Raw genomic sequence first — 18,315 nt, forward strand, 5'->3', positions numbered from 1 at the left:
ACTTTCCGAATTTCTTTTAGTAATAATCTATTTCTCACCCATTCGTGGATTTATAAAAAATGGATGAGTATATATATTTTTTTAAACCGAACAAATTTCTGTAGCAAAACAAAGTTTTCCTCTAGAACATTTGACTCGTTATAATTAAACATTTTTAATTATTCGCAATATATATAATGTATACTAGTGCCTTTAAAAGAACTTGGAATATTGTGATTTTTATAACCTCGTTTATAGATTAGCTTTTGGTTAATTTGATTGAATGATTCGATTTTAAATTTAGGGTATATATACAAATATATGAAATGAAGGGGATTTTAATGGGACCAACGCATTGGCAAGAAATTAAATACATACGACATGGATGGACGGTGTTCACTCCCTTAAATATTTTTATATATTATATAAATGAAAACAATAGTCAACTTCATCGTGGTTATAGGAATGATATATATCAAGAACCTCCATCTTCAATTGGTATCTATGGATAATGACATTTTCTTTTAGCCATGCATGAATGACAGACAATATTAAATTAAAATTGTATGTAATTAAGTGACATTATTCATCACAATTATTATTATTATTACTACAACAGTATGGGCAAGGCTTATAATTATTACTACAGTTGATTTTTTCACCCAAGAAAAATACAGGCAAAAAGCTATTTTACAACACGATCCAAATCCATATATATCTCTTACTAATCAGAAAATCAAACCGACAAAAAAACTTTTTTTTTTTTATGAAAACCCCAAAAAAAAAAAGTTACTTTTTTTTGCGCTTCAAAATCCCTAATAATTCCACGAAAAGCTTTCTTCTGCGGAGACCGGGCCGAACAAAGAAGCATTGCCATACGTAAGATCTTCCATGCTGTTTAACAATGGCGACGTGTAAACCCAACCGTCCGAGTCCAGCGAGTCGAACAACATGAACTCGCTCCGCAACTCGCCCAGACTCGTTCCCAGACTCGGCAACTCGACTATCTCACCCAGTTCGTCCGGAACAGTAATATCCGACAAGTCCACGTCACTAAACGAAGAAGTCAAAGTAGAAGCTGAAGACCACGACGTCGTTTCACTGGTCTCGGAAGTAGCCTGACACGGCATCGTTTGGTCTCTAAGGTCAAACGCCGTCGTTTTATCTTTGGGCTGTAACGGCGTCGTTTTAGCTTGAGAATGGAGCGGCGTCGTTTTGGGGTCTATGAGAGCAGCTTTGGCCGACGCAGCTTGGATATCTTTCGGGCTGAGAGAAACGGGACGAGGAAATGAACCGGAGAGCTCAGGGAAATTCAGGATCGCGGAGCTTCCTTTGATGCTCATCGCCGCCACGTCGTGTGCACGCGCCGCCATCTCCGCCGTCGGAAAAGTCCCGAGCCAGATCCTCGATTTCTTCCGAGGCTCGCGAATCTCCGACACCCATTTTCCCCAGCTTCTCATCCTCACCCCCCGATACACGGGATGCTTTACCGGACTACCGATGACCCTTTTACGCTTTTCACCCGGAGAAGGTGACGGAAAAGGAGGAGAGAGATTGGTGGTGGAGCATTCAATGTCGGAGCCTTGGTGAGTTGATTCCACCATTGTCGTGTTGTTTGTGTTCAAAGTGTTCGATGAAATGTCGAGAAGAGTTGAGAATCGTTAGCATGCATGGAATCCGACGTCAGGCGACATGGGCAAGTAGAGAGACGAATTTAGCAAGATGGGGATCGCGAGGAATTTGATCTTAAGCCAAAAGGCGATACATTTTGGGTTGGGTGTCGGATTCAAAAAAGAAAGTTACTGTTTTTTATGTTCTTCAGATAGAGAGAGAGAGAGAGAGCGATGAATGGGTGAGCTTTGGTTTTTCCTCGCTCTCTCTTTATTTTTTTTTGGGTGTCTCAATGATTTCTCAATGAGTCAGAACTTTATACTTATATGCATAGAAATGAAGGATGGTACCCTACAGGACAGTGTGAAGGGCGTGTGCTTTGAAATACTTTTGTTTTATTTTCCATGGAGAAAAAAAAATCTACCTAAAAGTTATAGACATTATTTTCCTTTATAACATGAAAAAAATGATATTATATTGATCTTTCAATTCGTCCCCTCTTATTTAATTAATGGGTCTCTGAAATTTGGGTCGAATTTATAACGTAGGGTCTAAGAATATGCGATAAATAATTATCATAATACTATTTTGTACCCTTTACAAATTAGTATAACTATCTCTTAAATATAAATTCAAAGACGTATCACCATACATAAACATTTTATAAAAGAAATTATCATACAAATATAAAAAAGTTTGTAAGTTTTATAGTATAAAAGAAATCATGCATATTATTTTAGCATTGATGTAGTTGGTGTCAAGGGCATTCTTCATTTAATTTTTACTTTTGGTACCGACATTCTTTTAGCTTAGTTACGATTTTTTTATTTTTCTCTCTTTTTTTACACATATTGTCTACTTGTTATTATCCATGTCATTGATTATGAACTATATTATGGAGAAACCCTAGCAGTGTAGAGCTACCCCTTCAAAATAGACAAAATAAAAAATAAAATTGGTTTATGCAAAGGGACAAATAAAATATAATATAAGGTTGCGTTCCATCTCCTATTGTCCCTTTTAGCTCCAAAAAAAATAAAATTATATTCAAAGCTAATGATGTTTGTGTATATATGGAGAGAATTCATTACAACAAAATATCATCATTGCAATGGTAGGTGGAGATGGTATAATTTCTATTAGATTAGATAATAAGGATTCGAATGATATATATAATTGTATTTATATAGAATTTGATATACAAATCAACATAAATAAATTGACCGAGTTCGAATGAAACATGAAACTAATCTTCAACCAAAAAACAACAACATGAAACTAATCTGTAATTTGGAACATAAACAAAAAAAGTATACTAGAAAATGAATATTTTCTTAATAAAAACTAAACATGAACGAATTCGAAAAAAAAAAGACAAATTAAATAAGAAAATCGACAAAAATGGAACGGATATAATTTTTACACAAACTAAAAAGCTGAAACTTGAAAAATTCACCCCAATAGAAAATTTTAAAAAAGAAATAAATTATATAATATATATATATACATGGAGTTTGTGGGGTTCTCAAGCTTTGATGTTTTAAAGTATGTCGAATGTGTCGTTTTATGGAGCATGAATAGTCCAATGGTTGAAAACAGAAGGTTGCGCAATAATGTCGACGACGATCCATGTCTTTCACTTTATCTATTAACAGTGCTATTATGTAATTATTATATATATATATATTCCCGGAAAAAAATCTCTGTTTATAACGGAAAAAAACATATGTATAAAGCAAACATTCCATTAACAATTATGTCTCTTTCTTTCGTGTATTCGGCATATTTTTATATAATATTGAAAAAAAAAACAATAATATAAAAATAAGAGAAAAAGTGAGGAAGCTTTTAGATATTAGAAATTACTATTGAAAATAGAGATTTCCGATATAGATTTTTTTGGGGGTAAAAGTAAATATATAAATAAAAAAATGTTTACATAGTCTCAATAGACCAATATGTGGATTATAGTCCCCATTTTACAGCCAAAAGATTAGATTCCATAATTCGGATTTGAAAAAACTCACAAAACCGCATAACATCACGTCTAGAAATTTATTTCTAATAATCATAATATGCATATTTCGACGTACAATATATAATATATAACTAGTTGAATTATAAGATTACAAATAAACCAAAAAAGTCGTGGTCGAATGATTGTAACTCTGACCGTAGAGTGTGGTTGGAATGCCATTTGTTGTATAGATCCTGTGTTCGGATTGAAGAAGAATAATGCAATTTAATTGTAGTAATCTAAATATATATATATATATAGTTATAAATGAATAATAACTTCGAATTAAGAGAGAATAATGTAAACTCAGCAATATTTGTGTATTGATTATAAATATGATTGTCGGCGAAAATAACATATGAGCTAAAAGATGATTTTTGGTCAAATGTAGAGGGGACTTTCGGACAAGAAGCAATGCGACGTCCAATGAGACAAAGCAGACTTGCAGCCGGGAGATTAATCCAGGCTTCGGTCCGAGCGGTAATTCTCTATCACATGAAAAAAAAAAACTTTTAATGATGACGAATTATTATATTATAAAGTCTAAAATGGAATTTGTTATAGAAATGTACATGCACAGTTTGTGAAAACATAATTAGTAAACCGGTCCCCGAAAAAGGAAAAAAGAAAAAGAAAAAGTGATATCTATTTAGAAATTATTTATTAATAAAAAATGCAGGAAAAATTATTTCCATTCAATTTGAAATCATAGATAGATTTCGATTTAAGTATTGATTGTTGTGCAATCGTATATTCATTTATATATATATATATATGTATATTCAAAGGTATGATATAAAATTCTACAAGTAATGTACTCTACTCACCGACTCTTCCATGTTCTTTTAGCCGACACAAATAAAAATAAATAAATAAATAAATTATCAGAAACTCTCTAAAACATTGTACGGAGAAAAAGTAAGATCCAGCTGTTTTTGCCTGCTCCGCGTATAATGACAACCATATGGACCTTCTTATGACCGTACGATTGGATTTTCCTATTGACACGTGGCTTTATCTCAGCAACTCACACTCTCGCCCGGATCGTGTGCCACGCACTCTGTCGGGTCCAATAGTATTTAACCAACTCACCAAAGATTAATTATTCGCTCACGTGGTTTATTAAAACAAAAATTATTCATTCCCCGAAAAATATCTGTGGGTAATCGATATTTATTGTATAATTAATTGTAGAATTTTTTTCCCGAGTGATTATGAATGAAGTGTGTTGAAAATAAAAATGCTGTTATTATGTTTTAAAGGGAGTGGTGGAGTTTTTGGGATATTGTTTGTAATAATAATAATAATAATAATAATAATAATAATAATAATAATAATAGGGTCTTGGTAATAATTCGTCGGCTCCCTTTCGGGTTTGTTTCCTTCTGTATCCAAAAATTATATATATATTTTTTTGTTGAAAACAATTCTTAAATTATAGATACCAAATGCATTTATATATTCAGACATGTGATCATAATAAAATGCATGAAACGAATCTTCTAATGTATAGTCAATTAACCACAACGGCGACTAAAGAACAGAATTTCCGTCTTTTACTTGGAAAGAAACAAATGATGATTTTTTCCAAGAAATATTGTAATTATTCCGTTGATTTCATTTTGAATTAAGAGGAAAAAAAAACTGTTTCGGGTCAAAATAAGATCATATACTAAAGTATTTAAATTTAATTGGATAGAATTTTTGTAAACAATAACAACAGAATGATCTAATATAAAAAAATACTTTTAAATAAATAAATTACTTATTTTAAGCAATAGATAATTTTAAATAGAAACAAAATGTGAAAGTGAATAGAAATTAGATGTGCATCGTTTCTTTAAAATATAAAATGTGAATAATAAATAAAAGAAAAGATTGAAAAAATCTTAATAATATTATATTGGGACATTATTTATATGGAAAAAAGTAAGCTCTGAGATATCGTGTCACAATTTATATGAAATCGAAAATTCATGATGCAGTATGTGAAATATAAAGTTGAAAAGTCAATATATTTGATTTATTTCATTGAATTTGCATTCGAAAAAAGGAAAGAAAAAAAAAGGCAAAGTGGTCCTATTATGACAATAGGGAATGGATGCAGCTTATGTAATGATGGTAACATGAACTATGACTTGTTCGGTCGATTTTAAGCCATTCAAAGATCTAATCAAATCTCTAACGAAATTTATATATTCTTTGTTTTTTAGCAAATAAATTTTCATTTTTATATCGCATTTTGCATTGCCGACTCACAAATTTCTTTTGAAAACTTTCCACAAATTAAAAAAAAATACAATATTATTGCAAAGTGAGATGTATCTTTCATCGTATTTTTGCACGAGTTTCGTGTGGATCGTATCAACAAAACCGATCACATGCACACGTGTATGCATGCATACACACGAGTATCCATATATATATATATGTGTCTGTATAGTGTATACATATATATGCATAGATATGTACGGCACTACATGCGGCAATTGTGCATCCAATAATAAGCTTTTTTTTTTTGGTATAAGGTGAATCTATCCATTAATTTAAAATAGTTTACTTACAAAACATCCAGCCACAGCCGTACAAAATAGGATAACCATGTCACAAAATAAGCAAAATGTGAATGTGGTGTGCGTGTTTCTAACGTTGGTGCGTTCGGATACTTTCCGACAAGAAGAACCAGTCTTGCAACGTGGAAAGGCTGCCACCGTTACTTGCCATTGTAACAGAAATCAGGATGTTGCGCAATACTCGATCAATCCGCTGTTGAATCACATCACTCGTCGTTCGCTCCGATCGGAAAATCCTATTGTTCCGTTCCTTCCAGATTTGGTACACTGTAATCTGTAGGATCAATCTGCCTATGAGCGGCTTGCTATGGCTCGTGTCGGTTGCCCGATCAACCATCCATTCCCTGCATTGGAATACACTCATCGGCGGAGATGACCATATCAAACTCCCCATTGTCAACCATATCCTTGAGCAAATTAAACAACTTGGATTTTTTTTTAGTTTTTAGTTCGGTTCTATTATTCAAATCAATTAATTAATAACTGATTTAACCGAATTCAAACTAATCATAACCGATTAATCTGAACCGAACCGTTCGTCCATTTCTATAAAAAAAAAACTAAAAGAATGTTACTAATAAGGAAATCAAGTTTTAAGTTTTTGGAATTAGAATGTTTTTTACATATAATTCGTATATTTTACATATCTATTTGTATTTTATAGATTCATCATGATTTTTTATTTTCCACTATTCGTTGTGTCGAATGGGTTCTTCGTATAAAAGTAAAAATCAAAGGGTCCATGTGTAGATCCTATTTTTCCTTAGGGGGCCTTTGCTCGATTTCAGTTTAACATTTGGGTCTTTTCTGTAATAATCAGAAATATTGGTTAAAATTGCAAAGTTCTTGAACATTTCGGGGCTCAAACCGAAATCATGGTAAAGCAGGACCAGGTTTTTCACTCGGACAACCTCCGGCGAACGAAGGAGAAGGATCGCAACAGAGATCGTTCATTTATCACGCTAAAGGTTTTTCCTTTTCCATTTTCATTTCGAAATTTATTAATATTTTCAATGGTTTTCATATGCTCGACATCACGATTCTGATCTTTTTCATCAACCCTTTTGGCGGTTTTTTTTTCGTGTCTGTATGGTATGTGTTCGACGAAATGCCCCAGAGAGGTTTTTGCTTTGAATTGTCTCTTATTACCACCTCATACCCGATACTCTGTTCATCTTGTTGACTATCGAATTAGCATCTGTCACTGTCCACAATGTGCTTTTACTGGAAAAAAAAATCTATCCTTTCTTGTGTTTAAATGCAGGTTTTTTTTCCTTTTTTTTTTTGGGCTCAGGGAAACGAACAGATCTTGTCGTAGTCTATTTGATCGAACTTGCCTTGGTTCATTCTTCTCGTTATTGTTCCTCTTCTTTTGCCATTGCTTAAAAGTTACAACAACAGCTTCGTTTACTGTTTCAGGCATAGATTTGGACATTGCCAGGGAATTTGCATTAACCACCATTTTTTTTTTGAGTACTTGGCATGTGGAATGCCCAGCTAGGTTGGTCACTCGGAGTTTGAAATTGATGACTCTTCCCCAAACGAGCGGCTCCTTGTTCAACCAGCTCTCACAGTATTCACAGCAAGGGAACCTCTCTGCAGGCCGTGCAGTCCATGCCCGGATCATCAGAACCGGCTCATCTTCTTGCCTCTTCCTTGCTAATAGCCTCGTCAACCTTTACGCTAAATGTGGCAACTTGGGAAAAGCCCAGCTCGTTTTCGACGCCATAACGGACAAGGATGTCGTCTCTTGGAATAGCCTCATCAATGGGTACTCACAGAAAGGCGGTCTTTCGGGTGCCAGCACTGTCATGCGGTTGTTTCAGCAGATGAGGTCGCAAAACGTGTTGCCGAATGCTCACACCTTTTCCGGAATCTTCGCCGCTGAGTCGAGCCTTGGAAGCGATTCTGGTGGGAAGCAGGCTCACGCCCTTGTAACTAAGACACTGAGTCTCGAGGATGTGTATGTTGGGACTTCAATGGTGAACATGTACTGTAAAGCGGGCCATGTCGGGGATGCGCGCAAGGTTTTCGACGTGATGCCTGAAAGAAATTCATTCACTTGGTCTTCGATGGTTTCTGGATACGCGATACAAAGGCTGCCCAAAGAGGCAATAGGAGTGTTCAAATTGTTTTGTAAGGTTGAAGAAACCGAGAACGAATTTGTGTTTACCGCTGTTCTTAGCGCGTTGGCTGAACCTGAATACGTTGGTATGGGCAGGCAAATCCATTGTCTCATGGTTAAGAACGGGTTGCTAGGGTTTGTCTCGGCGTGGAACGCTCTCGTTACAATGTATTCAAAGTGCGGGAGCTTGATTGATGCATCCCAGGCATTTGAATTGTCCGATGATAGGAATTCAATCACTTGGTCTGCAATGGTCACCGGTTATGCTCAGAACGGGGACTCACTCGAAGCCTTAAAGCTGTTCTCATGTATGTTTTCATCTGGAATTAAGCCGAGCGAATACACCATTGTCGGGGTTCTTAATGCCTGCAGTGGCATCGGATACTTAGAAGAAGGGAAGCAAGTGCACTCGTATTCGTTGAAATTGGGATACGAGAAACAGTTATTTGTGACCACGGCTTTGGTTGACATGTATGCGAAATGTGAGAGTATAGCAGATGCTAGGAAAGGGTTCGATTATCTACGAGAACCCGATATTGCTCTCTGGACCTCGATCATTAGCGGGTATGTTCAGAATTCAGAAAACGAAGAGGCTTTGGTCTTGTACGGTAGAATGAAAATGGATGGTATTCTCCCGAATGAACTCACGCTGGCCAGCGTTCTGAAGGCGTGCTCCTCACTCGCTGCCTTGGAGCTAGGAAAGCAAATACACGGCCATACCATCAAACACGGATTCGGCCTTGAGATTCCCATCGGAAGCGCTCTCTCAACTATGTACGCGAAATGCGGGAATCTAGCAGATGGGAACCTCGCCTTTAGGAGAACGCCCGACAGAGACATAATTTCCTGGAACGCAATGATATCAGGGCTATCCCAAAACGGGCATGGAGGCGAGGCCTTAGAGCTATTTGAGGAAATGCTAGCAGATGGCACGAAACCCGACTATGTAACTTTCGTGAACATTCTATCAGCATGTAGTCATATGGGATTCGTCGAAAGAGGTTGGTATTATTTCAACATGATTTCTAGTGACTTCGGACTCGTTCCGAGAGTCGAACACTACGCGTGTATGGTCGATCTGTTGAGCCGAGCTGGACGGCTTGAAGAGGCAAAGGACTTTATCGAGGCAGCAGACACGATAGACCACGGAATGTGCTTGTGGAGAATATTGCTAAGCGCTTGCAAGAACCATAGGAAATACGAGTTAGGAGCGATTGCGGGCGAGAAGCTAATGTCACTCGGGTCAGGGGAATCATCGGCCTACGTGCTGTTGTCGAGCATATACACGGCTCTGGGAAGGACGGGAGAGGTGGAGCGGGTGATGGGGCTGATGAAATCGAGAGGCGTGAATAAGGAGCCAGGCTGTAGCTGGATCGTACTGAAGAATCAAGCTCATGTCTTTGTGGTTGGAGATATGATGCATCCGAGAATTGAAGAGATCAAACTAGACATCATTAAGTTGAGCAAACAGATGAAGGAAGAAGAAGAAGAAGAAGAAGAAGAGTGGCTCGGGTTAGATTCAAGTTTCGGAACGATTTTCTCGCTCGGAGGATCGATGAATTAGCTGATCGATTTTTTCGGGTCGATGTCGAAGTTTTGAAATTCCGTACACACTAACCAATTTGTAAATTATTCAGTAAACTTGTAAGATTTTTGATAGTTCAAGGGCTTTACACCTGCATTAAGACACAAACTCACTTGTTTATCACAAAGATTATCCACTTAAACAACAAAAGGATTAAGACAAGACTGAGACTAAACATTGATTAAACCCTCAAACTCTTGCATTATTATCTCTTGCCCACACAATTAAGGTACATTTTTTTTTGTCATTATTGTTCTTCGTCTCTAGCAATTAGGACATGAGAGCGATCAATGAAGAAATTCTCATAGATGAAACCGGCGAGTCCGCCGCCGATAAGTGGTCCGACCCAATAGACCCAATGGTCGGTCCAGACGCCGGAGACAAGGGCAGGGCCGAAGGAGCGAGCCGGGTTCATGGAGGCGCCGGAGAAGGCGCCACCGGCCAAAATGTTGGCTCCGACAACAAATCCGGTAAGAAGCGGACCCAGCCCATCGATCGAACCCTTCTTGGGATCCACGATCGTGGCGTAGACAGTGAAGAGCAGAGAGAATGTCAATATGATCTCCCATATGATTCCTTGCGTGTATCCCACGCCATTTGCCAGTGTGTGAACCGGTGTACCCTAGAGAGAGAGAGAGAGAAACACGAAAATGAGGACAAGAACTGGAGATTTTGGATCGAAAGATGAGATTTTTGAAGGGAATCATTACCAATCCGCCGGTGAGGTAGTTGAGGAGGAAGCAAGCGGCGGAGGAGGCCAACAGCTGATCGATCCAGTAGAGGAATGACCGGAAAAGAGTGATGTGGCCGCCGAAGAGGAGGCCGAGTGTCACGGCGGGGGTCAGGGGGCCGCCGGAGATATGGCCGGCCGATATCATGACCCCCACGCGCCGGAGAAGGCGCCACCGGCCAAAATGTTGGCTCCGACAACAAATCCGGTAAGAAGCGGACCCAGCCCATCGATCGAACCCTTCTTGGGATCCACGATCGTGGCGTAGACAGTGAAGAGCAGAGAGAATGTCAATATGATCTCCCATATGATTCCTTGCGTGTATCCCACGCCATTTGCCAGTGTGTGAACCGGTGTACCCTAGAGAGAGAGAGAGAGAAACACGAAAATGAGGACAAGAACTGGAGATTTTGGATCGAAAGATGAGATTTTTGAAGGGAATCATTACCAATCCGCCGGTGAGGTAGTTGAGGAGGAAGCAAGCGGCGGAGGAGGCCAACAGCTGATCGATCCAGTAGAGGAATGACCGGAAAAGAGTGATGTGGCCGCCGAAGAGGAGGCCGAGTGTCACGGCGGGGTTCAGGTGGCCGCCGGAGATATGGCCGGCCGATATCATGACCGCCACCACCAGGGCGTGGGCCATCGCCACCATGAATAGCCCCACCAGTGTGTTCCCTACTAAGCTATCTGCACAGACAAAGTTTAAACCGGAATGAACCGGATCCGGTCGAGATCTAAACCGGGAAAGGGAAACGTACCGGCGGCCATGGCGGAGCCGACGCCGGCGAAGACGAAGAGGAAAGTGGTGACGAATTCCACGACGAGGGCTTTGATGCAGTCAGGCTGAGCAGCCTCTCCTCGGCTCCCTAATGCTATCTTCCTCATGATTCTTTTTTTTTTTTTGAAATTGAAATTGAAATTAAGGAAATGTTACAATGCCATTGCATAGCAACATGGAGCTACATTTATAGTGAATTTCATATGGAAGTTTAAGGATGAAAAAAGAATAAAATATGAAATGAAATTATTTATGCTAATGCACTTATTTTATGAAATGATTGCAATGTTTTTGGATTTTAAAGCTAAACAGTTGTAAAGTTGACTTGTACGTTGGCACGGAGTGCGGCCACCGAGTTTACCGGTACGGTTGGATAGATGCCATTTTATTAAATTTCTATTTGGTTATCGGTTTAGGGTTTAGATTTCTATTTCGTTTCTGCAAAAGCAATCAATCATTTTTTATATGATTTTATTTCAAATATAATTATATCGTACGGTTTTTAAATTTCAACTAATTCATAAATAAATGATGATGATGCAATGGCTTAGGTGGTTGGGTTGCATTTTTGTTACAAGTTTATTCAATTGAAGGAGTTAGAGAAGCGTAGGATTCGGGAGATGATTATATCTAATATTTTTATGAATTGATCCAAAACCAATTGTATGAAAGTAAACGTAGTGTTTATGTTTTAGAAATCAGTTGACATTCTTAATTTCTTTAATAAATGGAGAAGCCAGCACCGCCTATATAATAGATTACTTATTTATATGGGATAAATACATTTTAATATCAAACTATTTTTATCATATAGTTTGTTATTTTTTGGTTTGACTAGAATATATTTTAACATTGTAAACCAATCGTCAATACTCTAACGTTCTTTTGGACATATCGCATGTTATAATCTTATTTTTGTTGCTAAAGTATTTGTATACTTCAATTTTATTTGGAATATGTTTTAATTCTTCAATCTTGTAAATTAATATATCGGAGTTAATGTATTAGCAAATTGAACTAATGATGTAAAATAATTATATAAAGCTTGAAACAAAATTACGAGACCAATTTAATGTTTTATCTTCAATTTAGACAAATATTACTTCCGATTTTTTATATTACATTTCATCATTCTGCTTTATACCCAATGTTGTAATAAATTAACACCATAATATTACGCCCAATATTCCTTAAAAATATCCCATGACGAAATTTTTTTGAGAAAGTAATATATGTTACAAAAAGTTTATATTATACCTATCTCCTAGTACAACATAAAATAAAATATAAATGATCCAAATTAAATAGTTCAACTGGTAAAATAGAGACATAAAACGTCTATCTCACTCCGAATTCGAACTTCAAATTGGGAAGATATCATCTGGTTTGCTCTCGTTCCCGAAATTAATATAGATTTTGATCCAAGATATCCGGTCACGAAAAAACATAAAATAAAAGATAGATACTGGAAGATAATACTATAATAGAACAACTTAACAAAAAATATATATTAAAACTGCGATTATTCAAATTACGACAAGTGATGGTATAGTGATGTGATGCATTATTCATGTGAGAGCTCCGTTGACCAAAGCAATAATTCAGATTCCATGACAAATGACCCAAAGTTTATGGACCCACCAAAAAAGATGCCCATAATGCAAAAAAAAAAACATTATTATTATGATTCATCGAATATGCGCACATCATCATTAATTTATTACTATTATCACCATAGTTCCGTAAATTTTAAAATTACCAAGGTTATTTAATATATATTTAATTCGATCTTTAAATGTATGTCATTTTAATTTTAAATGTATTTTACTTTTAAAATTATATTTAAACGGATTTAATTTAATTATATATGATTATATATATTGAGTTTGAACTTTTAGACAAACAATCCAAAAGTACAATTCTCATGAATAAATGTCCTAACGAAAATATATGATATTTAAAAGAATTATTCATACAATTCTTCAAAATAACACATTCCTTTGGAGGAAACAAACAAAACAAAGTATAGGGGAAGTGTTTGGTGTAGATTAATCATGGACGTCCCCATCACATCATGCCCATTACAACAACATCATCATCATCATCATAACAATAATAATAAGTTAAAAATAACTTTAAAATTCAAAAGAAAATATGTATAAATATTCATTAAGTTTTGATTTTGATTTTTTTTTAAAATAAAAACCATGATTTTAGCAAGAATGATAAAGCTATTTTTTAAATGATAATTTGTCTTCAAAGTGCTAAAAGCAAAATTCATTTATTTAGCTATCAATTTGCTACTGCACCAATGGTTGGGATAATCAAATGCTGCCATTATTATGAATGTAGTAGGTTACATTAATCAAAATCTGATTTCTGTATTTAAAATGAAGATTAAAAACACTACATGCGACCAAAAACTCTTCCAATGGATCCAATGTGGGATGACAGAATGGTAAAGGAAGAAGGGATGAAATCCTCCCATCAATTATAAACTCTAAAATTCTGTATGATTGATTTTTTTTGGATTTTAAAAATATGTCATTTAGAATTCCAAATACGAAATATAGGCCAATGAATATTTCCCCTATCATTTTTTTTTATAATTGTTTTGTAATGAATAAAAATGACAATGATGGCCCGAGATTATGATGTGATACGAATGTTTGTTGGTCTTCGGATTGTCATGAATGTGTAGATTCCTAGCTTGAAATCCTCCCTTTTCTCTGAATTTTTTTTTTAAAAAAAAGGAAAAGCGTCGACAGCAGGATTCGAACCTGCGCAGGCAAAGCCCAACAGATTTCGAGTCTGTCTCCTTAACCACTCGGACATATCGACTTGCTATAAAATGATGTCATTTTTTAGTTTTATTTATCTATAACTTTTATGCCGCTTTGACACTGTGCAATGCGTTTTGCTAGCCACGATGTTGATAGATTGCGAGTTGTTGCAATTTGCAAGTAGCTGGTAAGTAAATGTTTTGACTATTATTTATCAAAAAATTACTTATCAAATTTATAAAAATGTTTAGACATATTTTTTAAATATAGTTTTCACCAATTTAATTTAATTTTTTTAGATTTAGAGATTATTTTTTTAAAAAACACAATTTTTGTTCTTTTTAACAAAACATTATCAACATATTGTTTTGAGGTATTTGAGGAGGGTATGTGATGAGGACATCTTTGAGCCATTGACGCATGCTGGAGCAAAGGGAAGCAAGTCATGTTCGAGAGTTCAGAATGGTGATGTGGTCCACCCCAGTTCTACCTCGGACCATGTTTCTTTTTATTTATCTTAACATATTTCTAATCATTTATATATTTTAAACTCAAAAATAATAATAAGTGATATTATAAATATATATTTAAAATTTAGAATTTGTATGTCGAATTATAAATATAATAATTTATTGATATTTGTATAAATATTAATATTTATTTGGATTTATGGTTTGTTGAATGTTTTTATAGATAATTGTAATTAAATGATTAGTACATTTTAAATCTTAATTACAATTTTATTTGTTTATAATTTAATATTTTTATATGATAATTGAATAAAATATATTGTTAAATGGTTGTTATAAATTTTTTATATTTTAATTATATTTAGATTTTAGATGTGTATTTTTTAAAAACGAAGAAAGTCAAAATAAAGTGGAGAATAGTTTATTACTTTTTGTACTATAAAGATTTATTTGGATCATTTAACAATTGAATTTTTAGATGGATTTTGAATATTTTTTTTCTCCTTTTCGTTTGAATTCTATAAATTTATTGCGTTTTTTAACCATTGATTATTTAATTAATAAAATAACATAAAATTTAATTTTAAAATAAATATTGAAGTACAACACTTATAGAAAATGAGATTATTATGTCCAAAGATAACATACTAATGGAATTAAAATTAATCTTATTATTGGGTCTAATTAATCTTTCTGACTCGGTTAATGAACTCTTCCTAAAAATATGATTATGACACGTAGAAGAGGCACCTCTATTGTAACTGCTAACCAGGTATTGTAAATTTTAGATTAGAATCATTAAGAATTTGGGGGGTTTTAAACGATTTTTGGATTTAGCGGGCAAATCTGTCATTGTTTTAAATCTTGAGGTCTTTCTATAATTATAAACATTACCGAATCTCAATCTGGTAGTGTATTGTTTACCCACGCTAAACGGCGGTTGCCGTAACTTACACGCGCCATTTGTTCCCATCTCACATACTCTCTCCTTCCATCTCCGAAAATTGAAATCTTTCTTCTTGTTCATCAGATTCTGAACCCTAGATTCGATTCGTTCATTCTTCAGCAAACCCCCCAATCTAGGGTTCGCCATAGTTACCCAAATTCCCGTTCGATTCTTCGGGAATCAGGAAAAGTATCAAGGTGAAAAGGGTTTATATTACGGGTTTTGGTTTCCCTTCGTCAATGGCGATTATCGGAGATGCGCTGCGTCAGGCGTTTATGCCGAAGCACGAGTACGAGAGCCTGAGAGAGGAGGATAGAGCTTGGATTAAGCTTCAGAGACCCATGTTAATGGCGACCGTGGGCTTCATTTGCTTTGTCATCTTCACGTGCACGATCGTGAGTTTGAAGATCGTATTTCCTTCGGATGTTCTGAAGAGGCCGTTTTGCAGTGACAAGAAGCTACAGTCATTGCCCATCAATGGCAAATCCGGTGACTCAGATCTGTTTTCTGGTGCTTTTTACTTGACGGATCAAGAAACTGTGGATTACTACTGGATGGTCGTTTTCGTTCCGTCGACGATAATCTTCCTTGTATCATCGGCTTATCTCGTCGCAGGTTAGGATCGCCAAATGACATACATTTTTTGCTACTTTAGCATAATTTGGAATCTTGGCTTCTGAAATTGTTGATCGGTGGGGGAAAATTAGGTAGAGGTGATTGAATATGATTGCTCAAAGCCCGGATAGCTGTTAGATTAGCCCTCGATGTAATTAGCTTTTCTTTTTGTGAAAGCCAATCTTAGTGTTGATGGGTTTAGCTGTGTGCCAATAACCGTTCCTCTGTTTGTCTTCATGCTCCGAAAATGAGCATTTCGTCGGATTTTGATCAAATATTTCGATCTTGTATGGGTATAAGAGAAGCTGGAGATAAATATATTTGTTCATCAGGCATCAGGTAGGTTTTGTTAGATCATATTTGGTCTATGATGAAAGAGCTCAGTTGGTGTACTTTCCCTTTTGAGCATTATACCCCCGCTCTCTATATAGATATAAGATAATTAGTTATATGCAGTGGAAAGAGGAAAAAAGCCAACCTTTGTGTGTGTATTGGACTGATAGAGAGGCAAGAGCCTCAGTTCTTTCTCACTGTCCTACTAGGAGGTCCAGACTGCATAATCATTGTGATGTTTTCTATTATTGTTTTGAACACTTGTTTTCGCTGCCTTTGTTTTCTAAAAATAGTGAAACATTTCCTATTATTTGCTTTTCCTTCAGGATTTTGAGTCAGTCTGCTGTTCATCTTTGCATACTGGCGTGAGGCATCTCGTACTTCTTAGTTCATTATTCTTTTCTTTTCTCGAAAACATTGCAGGAATTGTTGTGGCTTATTCTGCTCCTTATCGCCATGGATGTCTAAAAGTAGTAGAAAATAACTACTGTGCTTCGAGGAGAGGTATATTTGCTCAGTAAGGCTATTTGGTTTCTGGCATTTATGTTTGAATTCATTGTGCATGGCTCATAATGCTCATATGTTCTTCAATTCTCTGGCTGATATAACACCTTAAAATAATAATAATAATAGACTAAAAAGGATGTGGAGTGAGTAATGTGTTTCGGTCATTTTGTTTATTTTGTCATCATGGCCTTGCTGCTGCCGAGCTTGCTCATCAGAATATATGTACATTTTTAATCTTTTCTCAATTCATAGGTGGAGTTCGCTGCCTATCAATTCTGAATGTGGTCTTTGCCATCATCTTTGGTCTTCTCGCTCTATTTCTTGGTTCAAGTCTCCTGACATTGGGCAGCAACTGTTCCATGCCATTGTTTTGGTGCTACGAGATATCTTCGTGGGGTTTAGTCGTCTTATATGCAGGAACTGCGTTCTTCCTTCGAAGGAGAGCGGCAATAATCCTTGACGAAGGAGAGTTTGGTAACAGAAATCTCGGGCTGGAGATGCTAGAAGCTAATAATCCTTTGGAAGTCACACCAGAAGTCGAAAGACGGGTCAACGAGGGTTTCAAGGCATGGATGGGACCGTCTCTACTATCATCTGACGACGAAGATGATGAGCCCGATGGTTATGAGGAAGTGCCTCAGGTGACCCGTACACTTTCTAGTAGGCAAAGAGCCTGATTCTGAATGGGGAGAATCCAGGACAATGACATGCCTATCATCAGAATTTTTCATCTTCCTCCGAACGCTGCAACGGATAGCGACCCATCACGTTTTTTTTGGTACAATGATTTGGACAATGCAACTGTGTAGCCGGCAAGAACATCTGAGACTACCTGATGAGGTTATACAGATAGCTCTTCAAACGAATCTGTTCTGGTGTTTTTGTTCCGTAGTATTGGTAAAGAAGCTGTTAACAGGTTAGTAACTCTTTTTGACCAAGTGGTGTGTGAATAGGGTGTAAGTAAAGAAACATGCCACAGTTTGTTGTAGATATATGCATACACTCTGGCTGTACTGTCTCCCCATCTCTTTTTTTGCAATTTGAGTGGGTTCATTGTTGATTTCAATGATTTGTATGCCTTTTTTTTCACACTATGAGATGCTTTGATACACACAAAAAAAGGTTTATCATGAAAACCCGTTCAAGATGATGAAATAGATAACCTTTCCAGTGGTAATTAATCAATTATATCAGATTCAAAAGGTGAAATACACATACAAGAAGACACCATGAAAAAAGAACAAAAGGGGGGGGGGGGGGGGG

The 18,315-nt window shown here is 36.1% G+C and overlaps 4 protein-coding genes and 1 non-coding gene across 6 annotated transcripts; 2 read left to right on the forward strand and 3 right to left on the reverse strand.

Moving 5' to 3' along the window:
• Positions 1-580: 580 nt before the first annotated feature.
• LOC104803761 (ethylene-responsive transcription factor ERF043) lies at positions 581-1,962 on the reverse strand. Its single transcript, XM_010527806.2, has one exon. The coding sequence runs from the start codon at positions 1,581-1,583 to the stop codon at positions 795-797; it is 789 nt and encodes a 262-aa protein (XP_010526108.1). The 5' UTR covers positions 1,584-1,962; the 3' UTR covers positions 581-794.
• Positions 1,963-7,054: 5,092 nt separating this feature from the next.
• LOC104803764 (pentatricopeptide repeat-containing protein At2g33680) lies at positions 7,055-9,964 on the forward strand. The gene is made up of 2 exons (XM_010527809.2): positions 7,055-7,148; positions 7,600-9,964. Exon 2 carries the CDS (start codon positions 7,707-7,709, stop codon positions 9,867-9,869), a length of 2,163 nt encoding a protein of 720 aa, XP_010526111.1. The 5' UTR covers positions 7,055-7,148; positions 7,600-7,706; the 3' UTR covers positions 9,870-9,964.
• A 22-nt stretch (positions 9,965-9,986) lies between these two features.
• Positions 9,987-11,552, reverse strand: LOC104803763 (aquaporin TIP4-1). The gene is made up of 3 exons (XM_010527808.2): positions 11,379-11,552; positions 11,069-11,307; positions 9,987-10,512 (listed from the first exon to the last, which is right to left on the reverse strand). The coding sequence occupies exons 1-3, from the start codon at positions 11,503-11,505 to the stop codon at positions 10,138-10,140; spliced, it is 741 nt and encodes a 246-aa protein (XP_010526110.1). The 5' UTR covers positions 11,506-11,552; the 3' UTR covers positions 9,987-10,137.
• Positions 11,553-14,157: 2,605 nt separating this feature from the next.
• Positions 14,158-14,239, reverse strand: TRNAS-CGA. Its single transcript has one exon. It is a non-coding gene; the product is annotated as a tRNA-Ser (tRNA).
• Positions 14,240-15,596: 1,357 nt separating this feature from the next.
• On the forward strand, positions 15,597-18,127 carry LOC104803765. 2 transcript variants are annotated; one of them, XM_010527810.2, is made up of 3 exons: positions 15,598-16,212; positions 16,969-17,049; positions 17,305-18,127. In XM_010527810.2, exons 1-3 carry the CDS (start codon positions 15,837-15,839, stop codon positions 17,727-17,729), a joined length of 882 nt encoding a protein of 293 aa, XP_010526112.1. In that variant the 5' UTR covers positions 15,598-15,836; the 3' UTR covers positions 17,730-18,127. The 2 variants fall into 2 exon arrangements, with proteins under 2 accessions (XP_010526113.1, XP_010526112.1); XM_010527811.1 differs by lacking the exon at positions 16,969-17,049 and having other exon boundaries at positions 15,597-16,212.
• Positions 18,128-18,315: the final 188 nt, after the last annotated feature.

The sequence above is a fragment of the Tarenaya hassleriana genome, unplaced genomic scaffold (genome assembly GCF_000463585.1).
Source record: "Tarenaya hassleriana unplaced genomic scaffold, ASM46358v1 Cleome9, whole genome shotgun sequence".
In the NCBI taxonomy this organism is placed as follows: Eukaryota; Viridiplantae; Streptophyta; class Magnoliopsida; order Brassicales; family Cleomaceae; genus Tarenaya; species Tarenaya hassleriana.

Bases quoted from the DNA above. Each gene is read 5' to 3' on its own strand.
- LOC104803761 (XM_010527806.2), bottom strand. From the start codon at position 1,583: ATGGTGGAATCAACTCACCAAGGCTCCGACATTGAATGCTCCACCACC.
- LOC104803764 (XM_010527809.2), top strand. From the start codon at position 7,707: ATGACTCTTCCCCAAACGAGCGGCTCCTTGTTCAACCAGCTCTCACAG.
- LOC104803763 (XM_010527808.2), bottom strand. From the start codon at position 11,505: ATGAGGAAGATAGCATTAGGGAGCCGAGGAGAGGCTGCTCAGCCTGAC. The intron at 11,308-11,378 runs GTACGTTTCCCT...TTGTCTGTGCAG, and splicing joins CGGCTCCGCCATGGCCGCCG to ATAGCTTAGTAGGGAACACA. The intron at 10,513-11,068 runs GTAATGATTCCC...CTCTCTCTCTAG, and splicing joins ACTACCTCACCGGCGGATTG to GGTACACCGGTTCACACACT.
- LOC104803765 (XM_010527810.2), top strand. From the start codon at position 15,837: ATGGCGATTATCGGAGATGCGCTGCGTCAGGCGTTTATGCCGAAGCAC. The intron at 16,213-16,968 runs GTTAGGATCGCC...AAAACATTGCAG, and splicing joins ATCGGCTTATCTCGTCGCAG to GAATTGTTGTGGCTTATTCT. The intron at 17,050-17,304 runs GTATATTTGCTC...CTCAATTCATAG, and splicing joins CTACTGTGCTTCGAGGAGAG to GTGGAGTTCGCTGCCTATCA.